Here is a 13,239-nt window from a genome sequence, read left to right as displayed (position 1 = left end):
ATCATTTTATCTTGTTTTGATTTGTTTGTAAGATTTGAGAAGCAAGCTTGGGGAAGGGTTAAAATGGAAACATATAATTATTGTTCATGTTATTAGTTTAGTTTTTCTTGAGTTAATTATTTCTCCTGTAAAGCATGTGGTATCTTAATTTCTCTATGTCAACATTATTGTTGAGACATGCCCCCTTGGTTATATTGTTCTCTTTGCCCCCTGGTTTTTCAGTGTTGTTAGTAAGTGATCCAATTAAACACTACACAGCTCCAGCGTGTCTATTTTATGTAACTTTTATTACAGTTTTTCACGATGGTACGTATAGAGGTGTATTACCAAAGTGAAATCAAAGACATAATAATTGTCATCCCAAACTTTTGAAGTTTGAGTTTAATTTTTTTTATTTTATAAACATTGGAATAACAACTTTCTAATAACACAATGCACGACATCACATGGGGTGGCGAGCCAGATCGTTTGGTGTGAAAGCCCCCGCAGGACTCAGAGACACAACTCCTAATATGTTTGCATGCATCATGGAAGTAACTCGTACCGCACTTCAGTAATTGTTACAGGGTTTTCAATTCCACAATGTTAATCTGTTAGTAGTATACGCTAAAGCATCTGTGACAGGTTGATTTATACAGCGTTATTTCTAAACACACGAAGTTCACTGAATTGAGATTTATTTGATGGATTATAAAAACTTTTTTTTTTTTTTTTTTTTGGGGGGGGGGGGGGTCCAACACTCCTTTCCAAATTGTTTGTTGTTATTGTTGTTGTCTATAAGCAGGGAACAAATGGATGATGTGTCTTGGACCACCGCTGCCGCCGGGAGCACTGTTCACCTCTCTGTGCGCCTTCGTCTGCGTCCCTGGAAACCGTCGCCGCTCCGCCGGCGCGCCTCCACCGACCGGGAGTGACCATCGGTCTCTGGATGAGCTGAAAGGACGGATATCTCTCCGCCGGTCTGCCCGCATCGCCGCCGCCGCCGCCATGGTGCTGGTGGTGTTCGCAAAGCGGAATGGAGTCGAGCATGGGGCTTTAACTGCGCACCATGAATGACAGGTACCACAAAGCGGCCCGGGACGGCTACCTGGACCTGCTGAAGGAGGCCACTCGGAAGGACCTGAACGCCCAGGATGAGGATGGCATGACACCGACGTTATGGGCCGCTTACCACGGCAACCTGGAGGCTCTGCGGCTGATCGTGTCCAGGGGGTGGGTACTGGATATGATTGATCCGAGACGTGCGCAACTGGATAAAATTCACCCATATTTTCATTACGCACAACATACATGAATAGAGTAAAAAAAAAAAAAAAAGTTGTTCTAATAATGTAAACCTAATAATGTACATTAAAATGGGTAACTTAAATGAAAAAAGTCATGATATTTGTCCAACTATTTTCTTTAAAAAGTGCTTCTAAAGTAACACTACGCCACGAATCATGTAGGTCACCGTTTACAGAGTTACATTAGTTAGAGTTTAACCCAGTTTTGGAGAAGATATCCTGTGACGTGACACTGTATTTGTTGGCTTTGACCATTGCTTAAATAAAACGTTCAAACATAGAGTGATACTTAAGGCTTTGGAGTGTTACGCCCCTAAACTATAATAGTTTTGCAAATTACATAAGGCCAGTGAATTTGCTTCAGCAATATACTTCATTTAATCTAACTGTTGTTAGTTAGATGGGGAGGTTATGTAAATTTCATGAAAATCTTCCCAGATTTTTCTAATCTTGTGAAAGCACAATATCAACACATCATTTAAACATAATTTTAAATACATTATGACAAAACATAGGTTGCCAATATTATAAGCTACATGGGACTGTAATGGAAAGCCTCCATACCATTTGGCATAATGACAGCCCTCAAGGTCAAACTTTTTGATCAGCAGCTCAGGGTGATCAAAATCAGTAGTTTTATGTCCATTCTATTTTCAAAAATATATTTCTCAAGAGGGAAAAGTGTTTCAATAATTCCATTTAAAGTGATGATTATGTAGAGAAGTTCTTTAGTTTGATAACATTTTTTTTCAAAATAGAATTTACAGCAGATTACAGATTTCCAGAAGGCTGTATAATGTTGCTGGTGGCCTTTTTTTCAACAATGATTGGGGTTTACACTCAACTGCCCATTCCTCATCATGTCTGGCTGACCTGGTTTGCATGCCAGCAAGAGGAGAAAGGATCTATTATGAATCTGGATAATTGTGCAGAGCTCAAGGAGAGCTGCATCATCTATCAAATCATTGAAAGCAAACTGTAAGCAATTAAATTAGGATATTTTAGGAAGTCAAGATATTTTTTTATATTTTTTTAAGGCTTTTCTGAAGCACATTGTCTGCACTTTAGACAAGGCTTTCGGGTGCTATGTAGTAAATGCAACATTTCCCACGTTATGTGATTTAACGAGGCTGCAGAGGTGTGCACCTGCTTGGGACATAGTTTATCGCTGATAGCTGCAGACATAAAGTACTGATTGACATGAGGCTCTAAAATTCAACATTCATAGCGGTCATTATAACTCAAGCATGTGAGACTTGGTGATATAATGAAAAGACGTTTAATGCCGCTCAACAGTTTCATGGGAAAGATGCCATGTCTGCTATATTTGGCAAGTATATAGCGTTTAGTGACCCGCAGTAACATCAAGCTGTCACAGGTAGCGAAGATGCAAACATCCCTTGATGTGATAAAGAGCTGGGTAGGATTAAGTGAGCAGACCTATCACGGCTGTGGTCAGCATTTTACTAGGATGCCCATAAATTATAACACATAAAGCTATCCTGTTAGAAGTTCCCCCGTATGGATAAGCGTAATGTATGAAGTGAGCACTTGATGGTGATAATTCATCACAATGTGAAAACTGAAGATGGCTAGCTTCTCTTTATTATTCTGAGCCAATTTATAACCTTTTATGTTGCTTTTTCTTTTGCAGGACTGTGTTAACAGTCTTCACTGATCATGTTTAATTGTTGCCTTCTGGGCCTTTTGCCACTCACAGTACATCATACACTTTAAAGTATTTAGTTAAAGTAGGTCTTTCTTTATTTGCGAGGCTAAAAGAGCAAGGGGCTGAAATCAGAGTCAGACCCCCTTAATTGCTGTGCAAGCTAGTTTTGATGGATCTGGCACACATTTGTCATGAAAACCTCACAACACACCAGCCATCAATAATACATATGCACTCCGACAGTAGCTTCATGTCCATTGCATCAAATATTCAGCAGTCTGTATGTGGCTACGTTTGGAGGACAAGGACAAGACAATTGAATAAACATATAAATACATGGACTGTGATAACTACACGAGGAATCTGAATTAGCGGGGTTAAAAGATTAAATTCCACTTTTGAGCAAATTAAACAAAATGTATTTTCATGTCCAGAAATCTACTGCATATCCTGAATAAATGTTGTATTTCTTTAAAGATGATCAATTATCTCTGAGTTACATGATTGTAAATAGTCCTCACGAGAAAATAAATACACCCATTCATTAGTAATCATTGGTCAATTTCAGACGATGGGAAAGAATTATCCAGTAAACTGGCTTCGTTTCCTTGTGTTTGTCATTATGGCACCTGTAACATTGAACATGTTGACTAGAGGAATTCAGTGTGACATCACCAGCTATGGACAATTGTGCTTTTTGAGTCAGGTACAACCGAGGTGGCCTTCCCTTGAAACAAGATCCAGGTAGTGCAATGTTGGTGCTGGCAAGCCTGTGGTCATATTACAGGCAGCAACAGTGCATTGCACGTAAAGGTAACTCTGAGGTCGGGGAATGTCCTCGAAAGGTAAACGTGGCTTATGTTGTTGATCAGGGTACTTTGAGTCAAGCTGGATCTATTGTACAAAGTCTTTTTGAAGTTAAAGTACTGGGTTTTTTTTTTTCAAAAGCGTCTAAAAAAACAGCTTCAAACAGAAGTGGCAATGTCATGTTTTTAATTTGAATTATTAACGAGGTCTCATTAACACCCATGCATGGTGAGTCAGGGTTGAAAACGTATTCAAGAAAGTACATGGTTACGAGACTGAGTCACCTGAAGTGCAGCCAGAAAGAAGGCAACCTTCAAACATAAAATGTATCACAGTCTCATCCAGGATTGTAATATTTATATAGAGATTTAGTGTATCCTGACAAAGGTTGTATCTTATATATTCACAGAGGAAACCCAGACAAGTGTGACATATGGGGGAACACACCACTCCACCTCGCCGCTGCCAATGGCCACCTCAACTGTATTTTCTTCCTCGTGTCCTTCGGTGCCAACATATGGTGCCTGGACAACGACTACCACACGCCGCTGGACATGGCCGCCACAAAGAATCACATGGATTGTGTCCGATACCTGGACTCCATTGCTACCAAGCAAACAGGACTCAATCCGAAGCTGATCAACAAGCTAAAGGACCGGGCGTTTCGTGAGGCCGAGCGGCGGATCAAACAGTGCGTGAAGATGCAGAAGAAGCACCACAAGCGTATGGAGCAAAAGTTTCATAAGGAGGCGTCTGAGGCTTCTGCATCAGATGTTATGAGCTTCTCCAGTTACACCAGCAGTTCCATTAGCCACAAACTACGCAACTTTAGCACAGCCACTGTCAGTGTGCCATATTCCCAGGTCAGGATTTTAATCCATTCAATGTTCATGTTTTTTAGTTTGTTTGTTGTTTTGTAGAACTGATGTCTATGATATTCCCATTTTGCTAGGCAACTCTCCATGCCACAAACCGGGGGAAGACAAAGATCCAGAAGAAGCTGGAGAAGAAGAAACAAGGAGATGGCACCTTTAAAATCTACGAAGATGGAAGGAAGAGTGTGCGCTCCCTCTCTGGGCTTCAGCTGGGTAATGATGTCATGTTTGTCAAACAGGGGACCTACATCAACCCAAACCAGCGTGGCCGGCGCAACATACGTGACATGTTCCCAAGAGACAATGACGATGCCATTTCACGTGCCATGAGTGAGCCCGACCTCCACGGGACAGATGTGGATTACTCTGAGATCAGCACCGATTCTGGACATGATTCCCTCTTCAACCGGCCCGGCCTCGGCACCATGGTCTTCAGAAGGAACTACGTTACTGGGGGATTGTTTGATCTGGGTAGCCGAGACGCAGCCAGTGAGAATCAGTCACGCAATAATGTACGTTTACGGAGTCGGTTGCAGCAGTACCCTAGTATGGATGAAGACAGCATTGGCAGTGCGCGCAGCCTCCAGGAGAGGAACCGGGAAGAGTTGCCTTGGGAGGAAGTTGAATTGGGGCTTGATGATGATGACGAGCCAGACACGAGCCCTCTAGAGGTGTTCCTTGCCACTCAGAGCATGAGCGAGTTTTATTCCATCTTCAAGAGGGAAAAGATCGATCTTACAGCACTGTTGTTGTGCTCTGATCATGACCTGAAAAGTATCCACATTCCTTTGGGACCGAGGAAGAAGATCCTTGATGCCTGCAGCAGACGACTAGAGATGATAGAGGACCCTGACTGCATCGAAGACACTGAACTGTGAGTATTTGTGTAGGCACGTATTCTTTTCATGTTGTTTCTGAATTCCCACTCTTGTTGTGCGAATTTGTGTTGCACTTCACATATTTTCATACTTGTACACAAAAACCATCTAATGACACTCTTGAAAGTCCCTGAGACGTTTGTATTTCATTGCATTTATCAGAAAAACATGTCTCAAGATGGTCACCCCGGTGAAATGATCACCTGTTAACGTTCATTTGAATTATTTTTATACAGACACAAAGGACAATGAATGAAAACATCCCAGACATAATTTAAGCTAAAATTTCAGCAGTTTAAATATGCATTGACTGTATGTACATCAATAGAACCTTGAGAATATTCACCAACTAGTCATAACACTATGATCTTGATTATGTCTTTATCTCTTTATCAAGAGACAAAGAGGTAAAACTATCCTGTATTTGATAGAGCAAGTTTGATCAAACCTGTAGCTCCGGCGTTACCAGTCTGCAGTGGTCTAGTATCTATTGAAAATGGAAAAGAGAAGCAGTCCTTTGCTTCTTGATGGTAAGTGATGGCAGAGTCCTGCAGTCTGATCCAACATACAAGGTCCGGTTTTGCTCAAAATATTGCAGGAGGTAATAATGGTTCCAATAGAAAGGAGTAAGAATAAACTGTGCTTCAGAGTTTGTTGCATATGGGGCTGCTAAAGAAGGACCTGCACAACCTGAGAGAGGATGTTATAATGTTTTGTATTTAAAAGGTCAATAGTCTGCATTGCATATTTATTTTGTTGTTGTTGAGATGCATCTACTGCACACAAAAAAAAGTAAAATACTCAATCATTTAGACGTATGGCTTATTATTGTTGTCTTCATTCTGTTCTGCAGATAATAAAAGTGGATGGTCATCCTGCTGTGGGCTCAACCAACCTTAAAAGGTCAGTGAAGCTCTGTGGAGTGAATGTCACATATGAGCGGGAAGGACATAAAGATTTAGCTCTCCTGTTAGCTCGGCGCTAACAAAGCAGAAAGGACACTGTCGAGAGGAATATGTCAAGCAAAAACAGACGAGTGTAAGACTCGTTCTGAAGAGGATTCCTTAACAATGACTTGTCAGCATGGGAAAGTCACTGTAAATATCTCTTGGGGCTGGTTGTTTGGTCGGAGTCCCCCACACTGCATGGACTCAAAAAGTGACAGATGATTATCAGAGTGCACTGATGTGCATTGTATGCTATGCGGCATAGCAAACAGTGAGTTGATTGTTGGGTCTGCGTTGGGTCTTTTTGTTTTTTCCCCTGTGGGGTAAACCTTACCACTTCATGTGCCTGCATTGCTTGTGCCTGTGCATTTGCTCAAAAACTGCTTTGTCATTATTATGCCCACCATGAACTCAGCTGTGACTTTAACATAAACCGTTTAAGTAACACCATTTTGAGCAACATTCACATCCCGAATATTGGCTCACTGCTCAGTGGAACCAACTGTGCATTGAAATCACTTTTCTAATTTACTGCAGTATTGTAAACACTGTGAAAACACAGTTTTGTTTATTTGTATTGTAATGCGATGTAACATTTTATATGACTTTAAACCCACATTAAAAATTGTATTTACTTTTGTGCACCTCACATCTAATAGTTTATTTCTCCAACAGTTTCAACCTTTTCTATTTTTTGATAGCTATACATCCTCACAGTAACATACCAGTATGTTATTTACTGTCCCAAATGTCTATAACAAGTGTAGGGGGATTTTTCTGTAAATAAAATGAAATGAAAGGTCTAATGTTTGTCAATCTTTATGTAGTGTATGCATTTACCTTTTTTTGATGCTCTACTTTTCCTGCTTTATTTTATATGTAACCTAGACTGAAACTTACCAGGGCTACAGATATCATAGAGACAGAATGGGTGATTTTCTCATTCACACTATGTTTTTAGCTTATTCTGGACGTTTCAAAACATTTTATTTAATTTGTGAATGTCTTTTGTAAATTAAAAAAAAACAAACAAACATTTAATTTTTGCATACGATGTCAACACACAATTTGGTTTTTCGTAGTTTTTTTATAAGACATATTCTGTATTATGTAACTGTGTATTGACTCCACAGTGTTTGGTGTTTGTATATATGCATGTTTTAGGCAAAATCTTTTACAGGTCAGCAGATATCCTGTCTGAGTCATTACCTGTTTACACTACAGTAGTTTACTCCCAAGACATGCGCGCACTATTCTGAGAGGGCATGTGAACTCTAGGAAAATGCATGTTTTGGCATCTTGAGTCATTGTGATAATCTTCACGTAGGGCTTTCACGTAAAGGGCAAACATCACTTTTGCTTCTGTTATATATGAATCAGGAAGTTGCAGAGTTGTCTGGAAGCTCCTTGACATAACACTGTTATCAGAAGGAAAAGGAAATTGTTCCATACAAAAATATACAAGATAAGTTTGAAAATAGCACATTGCTGATTAGCAGTTGTTTTCCTGACACAGTGAGGTTTTAAAAATACACTAAACCCAAGGTTTTACCAAGTTGATAATGAATGGTTTGGGAGGCTGGTCTTTACCTTCACTGGCAAACTCATAATACACTCATTTCCTGCCTTCATCTGTGTAATCTGCTGTGTCTTAAGCTCTGACTGGAAACAGGACAAAGACAAGAGTAAAGTTAGGGAGGGGTGAAAAACGAGAAAGCTTCAGCTGGCTACAAAACAAATACGTCAGGCGTGGTTCGCAATTCTTCCCGTAATGATTCTCAGAGTGTTTGGAGCTCAGAGAAGGCAGGGAAAAGCAAACCAGCAGGCCTTATCTCAGTCTAAAACTCAGTGAGTTGAGGCACAGCGGGACTCTGAAACATGGCGACTCTCAGCGAGAACGAGGAAACTTTGAAGGGGAATCAACATAACAGCGAAACAAAGGAGGAAGTGAAGGACCCGACGGCACAGGAACCGCAAGACGTGTTATGTGACTCCTGCATGGACAGCCCGAGCACAGCCGTGAAATCCTGCCTGACCTGTCTGGTTTCCTACTGCGAGGCCCATCTCAGGCCTCATCTGGAGAATGCCAAATTTCAGAATCATCGCCTGGTCGAGCCCCTCCACAACATCGACTGTCGGACGTGTGACATTCACCAGCTTCCCCTCAGGCGCTACTGCCTGACGGATAGCAGCTGTGTGTGTCCGGATTGTGAGAGAGAGGAGCACGACACACACACAACTGAGTCTTTTGAGGATGCACGCAAACAGATTGAGGTCTGAAGAACCCAATGCACATTACAATTTATTCAACTGATTCAAACTGCTTCAACGTGAGGATATGCGAGTAAATCTTTCCATGTTTAGTTTTTAAGATGCGAGCTTAACTCGATGGCGTGCCGCAAACTTGTTTTGTGATGATTGTTTGCAGACTGAGCTGCAGCAGAAACACAAAGAGATCAGTCAATCTGTGACCGCCACTGAGAAATATATGGAAAATCTGCACAACAACAATGACCTGATTAAGGTAACTTTACGAACAACTTTACGTGGATTAAATGGATGCAATATAGCCGAATTTAAAAGAATTTGTTTAATTCCATTATTAATGTTGTTTTATTGTTTCCTTCTCTTTCCCTTCAGTCTTCAGTGCAGGAGGTTTGTGTTACTGTTGAACAGCAGTTCCTGAGGCTGCAGGCAGCTGTGGAAGAGGCCAAGAGAGGGGTGGTGGAGGAGCTGGAAGGAGAGCAGAAACAGGCCTTCAAACAGGCAGCTGGCATTCAAGCACATCTGGAGCAGCGGAGAGCAGAGCTGATGAAAACCATGTCTGAAATGAACAAACTGTCCAGGATCACGTCTGATGTTGACTTCCTGCAGGTAGAGTCAACAGAAAAGAAAAAAAAAATTAACACTACATAGGTTGAGGAATTACTCGGTCTAGTGGGTGTAAATCTATGTTGATTATATAGGATTAGCACACGATGTCCTCTGTGAGGACGAGTTTATTTTGGATGCCTTTGTGTTTACACTGAGTACAGAGCAGACATTTCAACTTTCCAATTTTTGCCCAGAGAAGCTTTTGAGTTTGGAGAAAATGAGATGCAGTGTTACCTGATACGAGTTAGTAACCTTTCTGGCCCGTTCCAGGAACACTCGGAGTGGAAGAAAGCAGCGACAGATGTCTCCGTGCCCAGCGTGCACGTCAGTCGCATGGATCATCTGACCTCCTACGTCCAAGTCGTGACTGACGCAACACAAGAGCTGTGCAACCTGATTGTCTCTTCTTACAGGGAAAAAATTAGCACAATCTGCAAAGATGGTGAGTATGTGTCACGGTGTATATTTGATCTCGTTCTCTAGCTTCAGATAGCTATCATAGACTTTGGAGACAGAGCTGCAATCTATGTTTATCCACCAAATGAAACTGAAATATTGCAATAGTTATTCTGACACCCATTACATTTTGTACAGGCATTCATTATCCCCATAAGATAAATGCCAGTGAGTTTTATGTGCCCCTAAATTAGTCCTTACCAAAATGTCACTTCTATATTTTTCACTTCAGCGGCTTCCATATAGATTTTTACCTCTCACTCAGATGTCATATCTTCAGCACCTTTTTTATGTTTAGCAGTGCTATAAAGCCATCTTGCAAGTATTTGGTTCATGAGGTTCTTTTGCAAAACAAATGAGTTTTCATGAGCCTCAGCTGTCCATGTGTTGTGTGTTCATTTGCTAAAACTAGCGATCATAGCCACAAGCATGACTCTAAATATGTTTTATAAACAATCTCAAAAGCAACCACTCAATAATCTGATTTGTTGTATTGTAGATATTCATGAATAACGTCTGTGCAAAATGATTGAACAGGCACTAAATCTCAGACGAGGAAATCTCTGCCTGGATCCCTGCCGAACCCTGAGACCCAGGAAGACTTTTTAAGATGTAAATACTCTCGTCAGTTCATTTTGTCCTGTATTATCTGTTCATTTGACTAATATGTTGCACACATCTGCATTTACGCTGTTTAGATAAACGGAGTTTGACTTTTGACCCGGACACCACGCATCAATTTCTACGTTTGTTGGAGGACAACAGAAAGCTGACCAACACCAGCCCCTGGCAGCACAGCTACCCAGAACACCCCGGTCGTTTTGAACACTGGCGCCAGGCTGTGACGTCCGAGAGCCTTTATTCGGGTAGACACTACATTGAAGCTGAGCTGAGTGGGGAAGGTGCGCATGTAGGTGTCACCTATAAGAGCATTGATCGTAAGGGAGAAGAAAGCGCCGGCTGCATCACTGGGAATGACTTTTCCTGGTGCGTGGGAAGAAACAGCCGAGGTTTCTCTGCCTGGCACGCCGCTGTGGAGACAACTTTGGAAGCCACTTATATCACCAGGATCGGTTTATATCTTGATTTTGATCAAGGTTGCGTGTCTTTCTACAATGTAACTGATAGTATGAAGCTGCTCCACAAGTACAGTGCTGATTTCATAGAGCCAGTATATGTTGTAGTCTGGCTGTCCAAGAAAGACAACGTGGTATCTCTGGTTAATACCAAATGATCTATTTGCAGACAAATTATGAGCTGAATTCACAGTGAGCTTGTAAAAGAAAAATTACGACATTATAAATGTTTATTGAGCTTACATAACCAGGTACATGAAGACATTGTGGCTGTCATAGAAAGTAAAATTTACTACCATCTAGTGGTAAGTGTCCGACATGAACATAAACCTGTGAAGCCAAGTGCATGTTAGAAATTTATTGCATCATTATAGCTCTTAAATGTGATTGTGACACAGCTGAGTGCCATATATTCAGTCATTTCTTTAACAAGTTTAAAAATGTTTTACACATTAAAAGTGTCAATGTTTGTCAGCGATTTATGGATTTAGTCAGTTTTCACAAAGCTATACAGATGTTTTCATTTGTGAAATGTAAAATCACCAAGTACATCACCATTAAAACATGACACATGAGTCAAATTTAACTTTAGGCATTGAAATCTGTTTCATTGTCATTAAAAGCTGGATTCATAAAGAAGACGCCCGTCCGTGTCATGGAAATGCCGTTGCTAGAGTCAGTTCCTTGTAGACCGGGAATATCAGGCAGCGCGTTGGGATTGTCAAACATGGGATTGTCAAAACCACGGTCAAGATCCCCACCAAGCTCCCCAATGTCTGTGTTTGTCCTGAAAATGTCCAGCGATGGCATCAGTGGCATCTGGATAACCCTCTTCCGGGCGAGGACAACCACAATGATGATGAGTGTGAGCAAAAGTAAAACTCCAAATACAGCACCAACTACCATGGCGGTGCTATCCCCTGATGAATCAATGGAGTTCCCGGAGGAGGTTAGAAGTTCAACCCCAGTGATTCCCAGCGTCGAGCCATGAGAATTAGCGTCTTTCACCAAATCTTGAGCCAGAGCTTCTGCTTGAGTTCCCTCTGCACCATCAAGAATGACGACCTGGATCTCAGGTGACGTACCAAAAGGGATAATACTTATTAACCGCTGGGATTTGGAGATTTTAGACATGCCCACCTGAATAGATTTGTATTGTGGCTGACTAAGAAACATTTGATTTATTCGTCCCCTGTAAGTTTGCAAGTCAAAGCCTGCAGCATACCGGATGGTCAAAATGACACCACATATGAGGCAGCAGTGTCCAGTGGGAAGAAGAGGCTTTTTACAGCTCACAGAGCCACATGTTACTGAGCTACAGATTTGCTGGTGGTGCACAGAATTCCCACACTCACAGCCAGATGGATCCCCGCAGCTTGGGTTTCCCACTGTGACAACAGAAGACCCGTGAAACTGCAGTCGACCTGTGTGTGAACTGAGATATTCGGAGAACTCAGATTTGCTCTTAAAGGTCTTCCCCAGCACAGACAAGGATTGAACAGGGACGGCAGACTGATGAGAGCTGACGCCTACTCTGAAAGAGGAGTGGACTTTAAAAACAACATCGTCATACTGGCAGGGGACACTCTCTTCGTGGACTGAGAATAGGAATTTTCCATGTTGTAGGTCACTCGGAGTTGAAGCCGCTTGCCACAGCGTCGGATTGAACCACTGAAGGGAGTCTGAGTCTTTGAACTTCGTGGTGACACCTGCTCCACAGCCTGGTTCCTGTCCGCTCACAACATAAAATCCAGCCCCAGAGTTCAGAATGAACTCTCCATCCACTGGCAGCCTCATCTCCTGCACGGCATGGGTGGTCTCCACAAACACAGCAACTCTTCTCTGAGCTGGAAACTGAACCTTGTCACTACCACAGGGAACCTCTCCTTTATCCCAGTTGGTCTTGTTCTCATAGTTGGTGTCAGGAATCCACTGTTTGTACAGGCAGTCCACTGCACCAAGAAGACAGAGGAGCAGGAGCAGGTCCGCTGCTTTCAGCATCTTGAATATTTCTGACGAGCAGACGGCATGGTTGGTGACCTTTGTTTCCAACCTTGTGACTTGCACATGATGCTCACAGTGAAACTGTAAAGTTCATGAGGTCTGAACCACATCAGCCTGCCCAAACAGGTGATCTGTAAAAGATTTACATTTTCTGCAACAGCAGACTTGCACAAAAACAAGTTTTAACAAGCTCTATCCAAAGCAATGAAAGTATGATCAATAATAGTGTTTAATCTTTATGTGCTATAGTGATGATTTTTGGCTTCTTCATTTTATCACATTTCTTGCAAACTAACGATAGTAAGTTAAAAACAGTCAACAGGATTAATTAGTTTTGCAGTGTGCAATGGGATATGCTTTGGAGTTT

At 41.7% G+C, this 13,239-nt stretch overlaps 3 protein-coding genes across 3 annotated transcripts; 2 read left to right on the top strand and 1 right to left on the bottom strand.

The window, feature by feature from the left end:
- The first annotated feature begins 859 nt into the window (after window positions 1-859).
- ush1ga (Usher syndrome 1Ga (autosomal recessive)) lies at window positions 860-6,493 on the top strand. The gene is made up of 4 exons (XM_080511586.1): window positions 860-1,212; window positions 4,172-4,625; window positions 4,715-5,511; window positions 6,369-6,493. The coding sequence occupies exons 1-4, from the start codon at window positions 1,049-1,051 to the stop codon at window positions 6,370-6,372; spliced, it is 1,419 nt and encodes a 472-aa protein (XP_080367712.1). The 5' UTR covers window positions 860-1,048; the 3' UTR covers window positions 6,373-6,493.
- A 1,847-nt stretch (window positions 6,494-8,340) lies between these two features.
- LOC308141724 (E3 ubiquitin-protein ligase TRIM16-like) lies at window positions 8,341-11,367 on the top strand (the record flags this gene model as incomplete). The annotated part of the gene is made up of 6 exons (XM_080511935.1): window positions 8,341-8,736; window positions 8,891-8,986; window positions 9,103-9,336; window positions 9,607-9,778; window positions 10,330-10,404; window positions 10,491-11,367. 6 exons carry the CDS (start codon window positions 8,341-8,343, stop codon window positions 11,024-11,026), a joined length of 1,509 nt encoding a protein of 502 aa, XP_080368061.1. The 3' UTR covers window positions 11,027-11,367.
- An 89-nt stretch (window positions 11,368-11,456) lies between these two features.
- Window positions 11,457-12,869, bottom strand: amn (amnion associated transmembrane protein; the record flags this gene model as incomplete). Its single annotated transcript, XM_080511933.1, has 1 exon — window positions 11,457-12,869. One exon carries the CDS (start codon window positions 12,867-12,869, stop codon window positions 11,457-11,459), a length of 1,413 nt encoding a protein of 470 aa, XP_080368059.1.
- Window positions 12,870-13,239: the final 370 nt, after the last annotated feature.

The sequence above is a fragment of the Blennius ocellaris genome (genome assembly GCF_963422515.1).
Source record: "Blennius ocellaris genome assembly, chromosome: 16".
Lineage (NCBI taxonomy): Eukaryota > Metazoa > Chordata > Actinopteri > Blenniiformes > Blenniidae > Blennius > Blennius ocellaris.
Note: the sequence above shows the minus strand (reverse complement) of the source record. Positions and strands in the feature narration are given on the sequence as shown.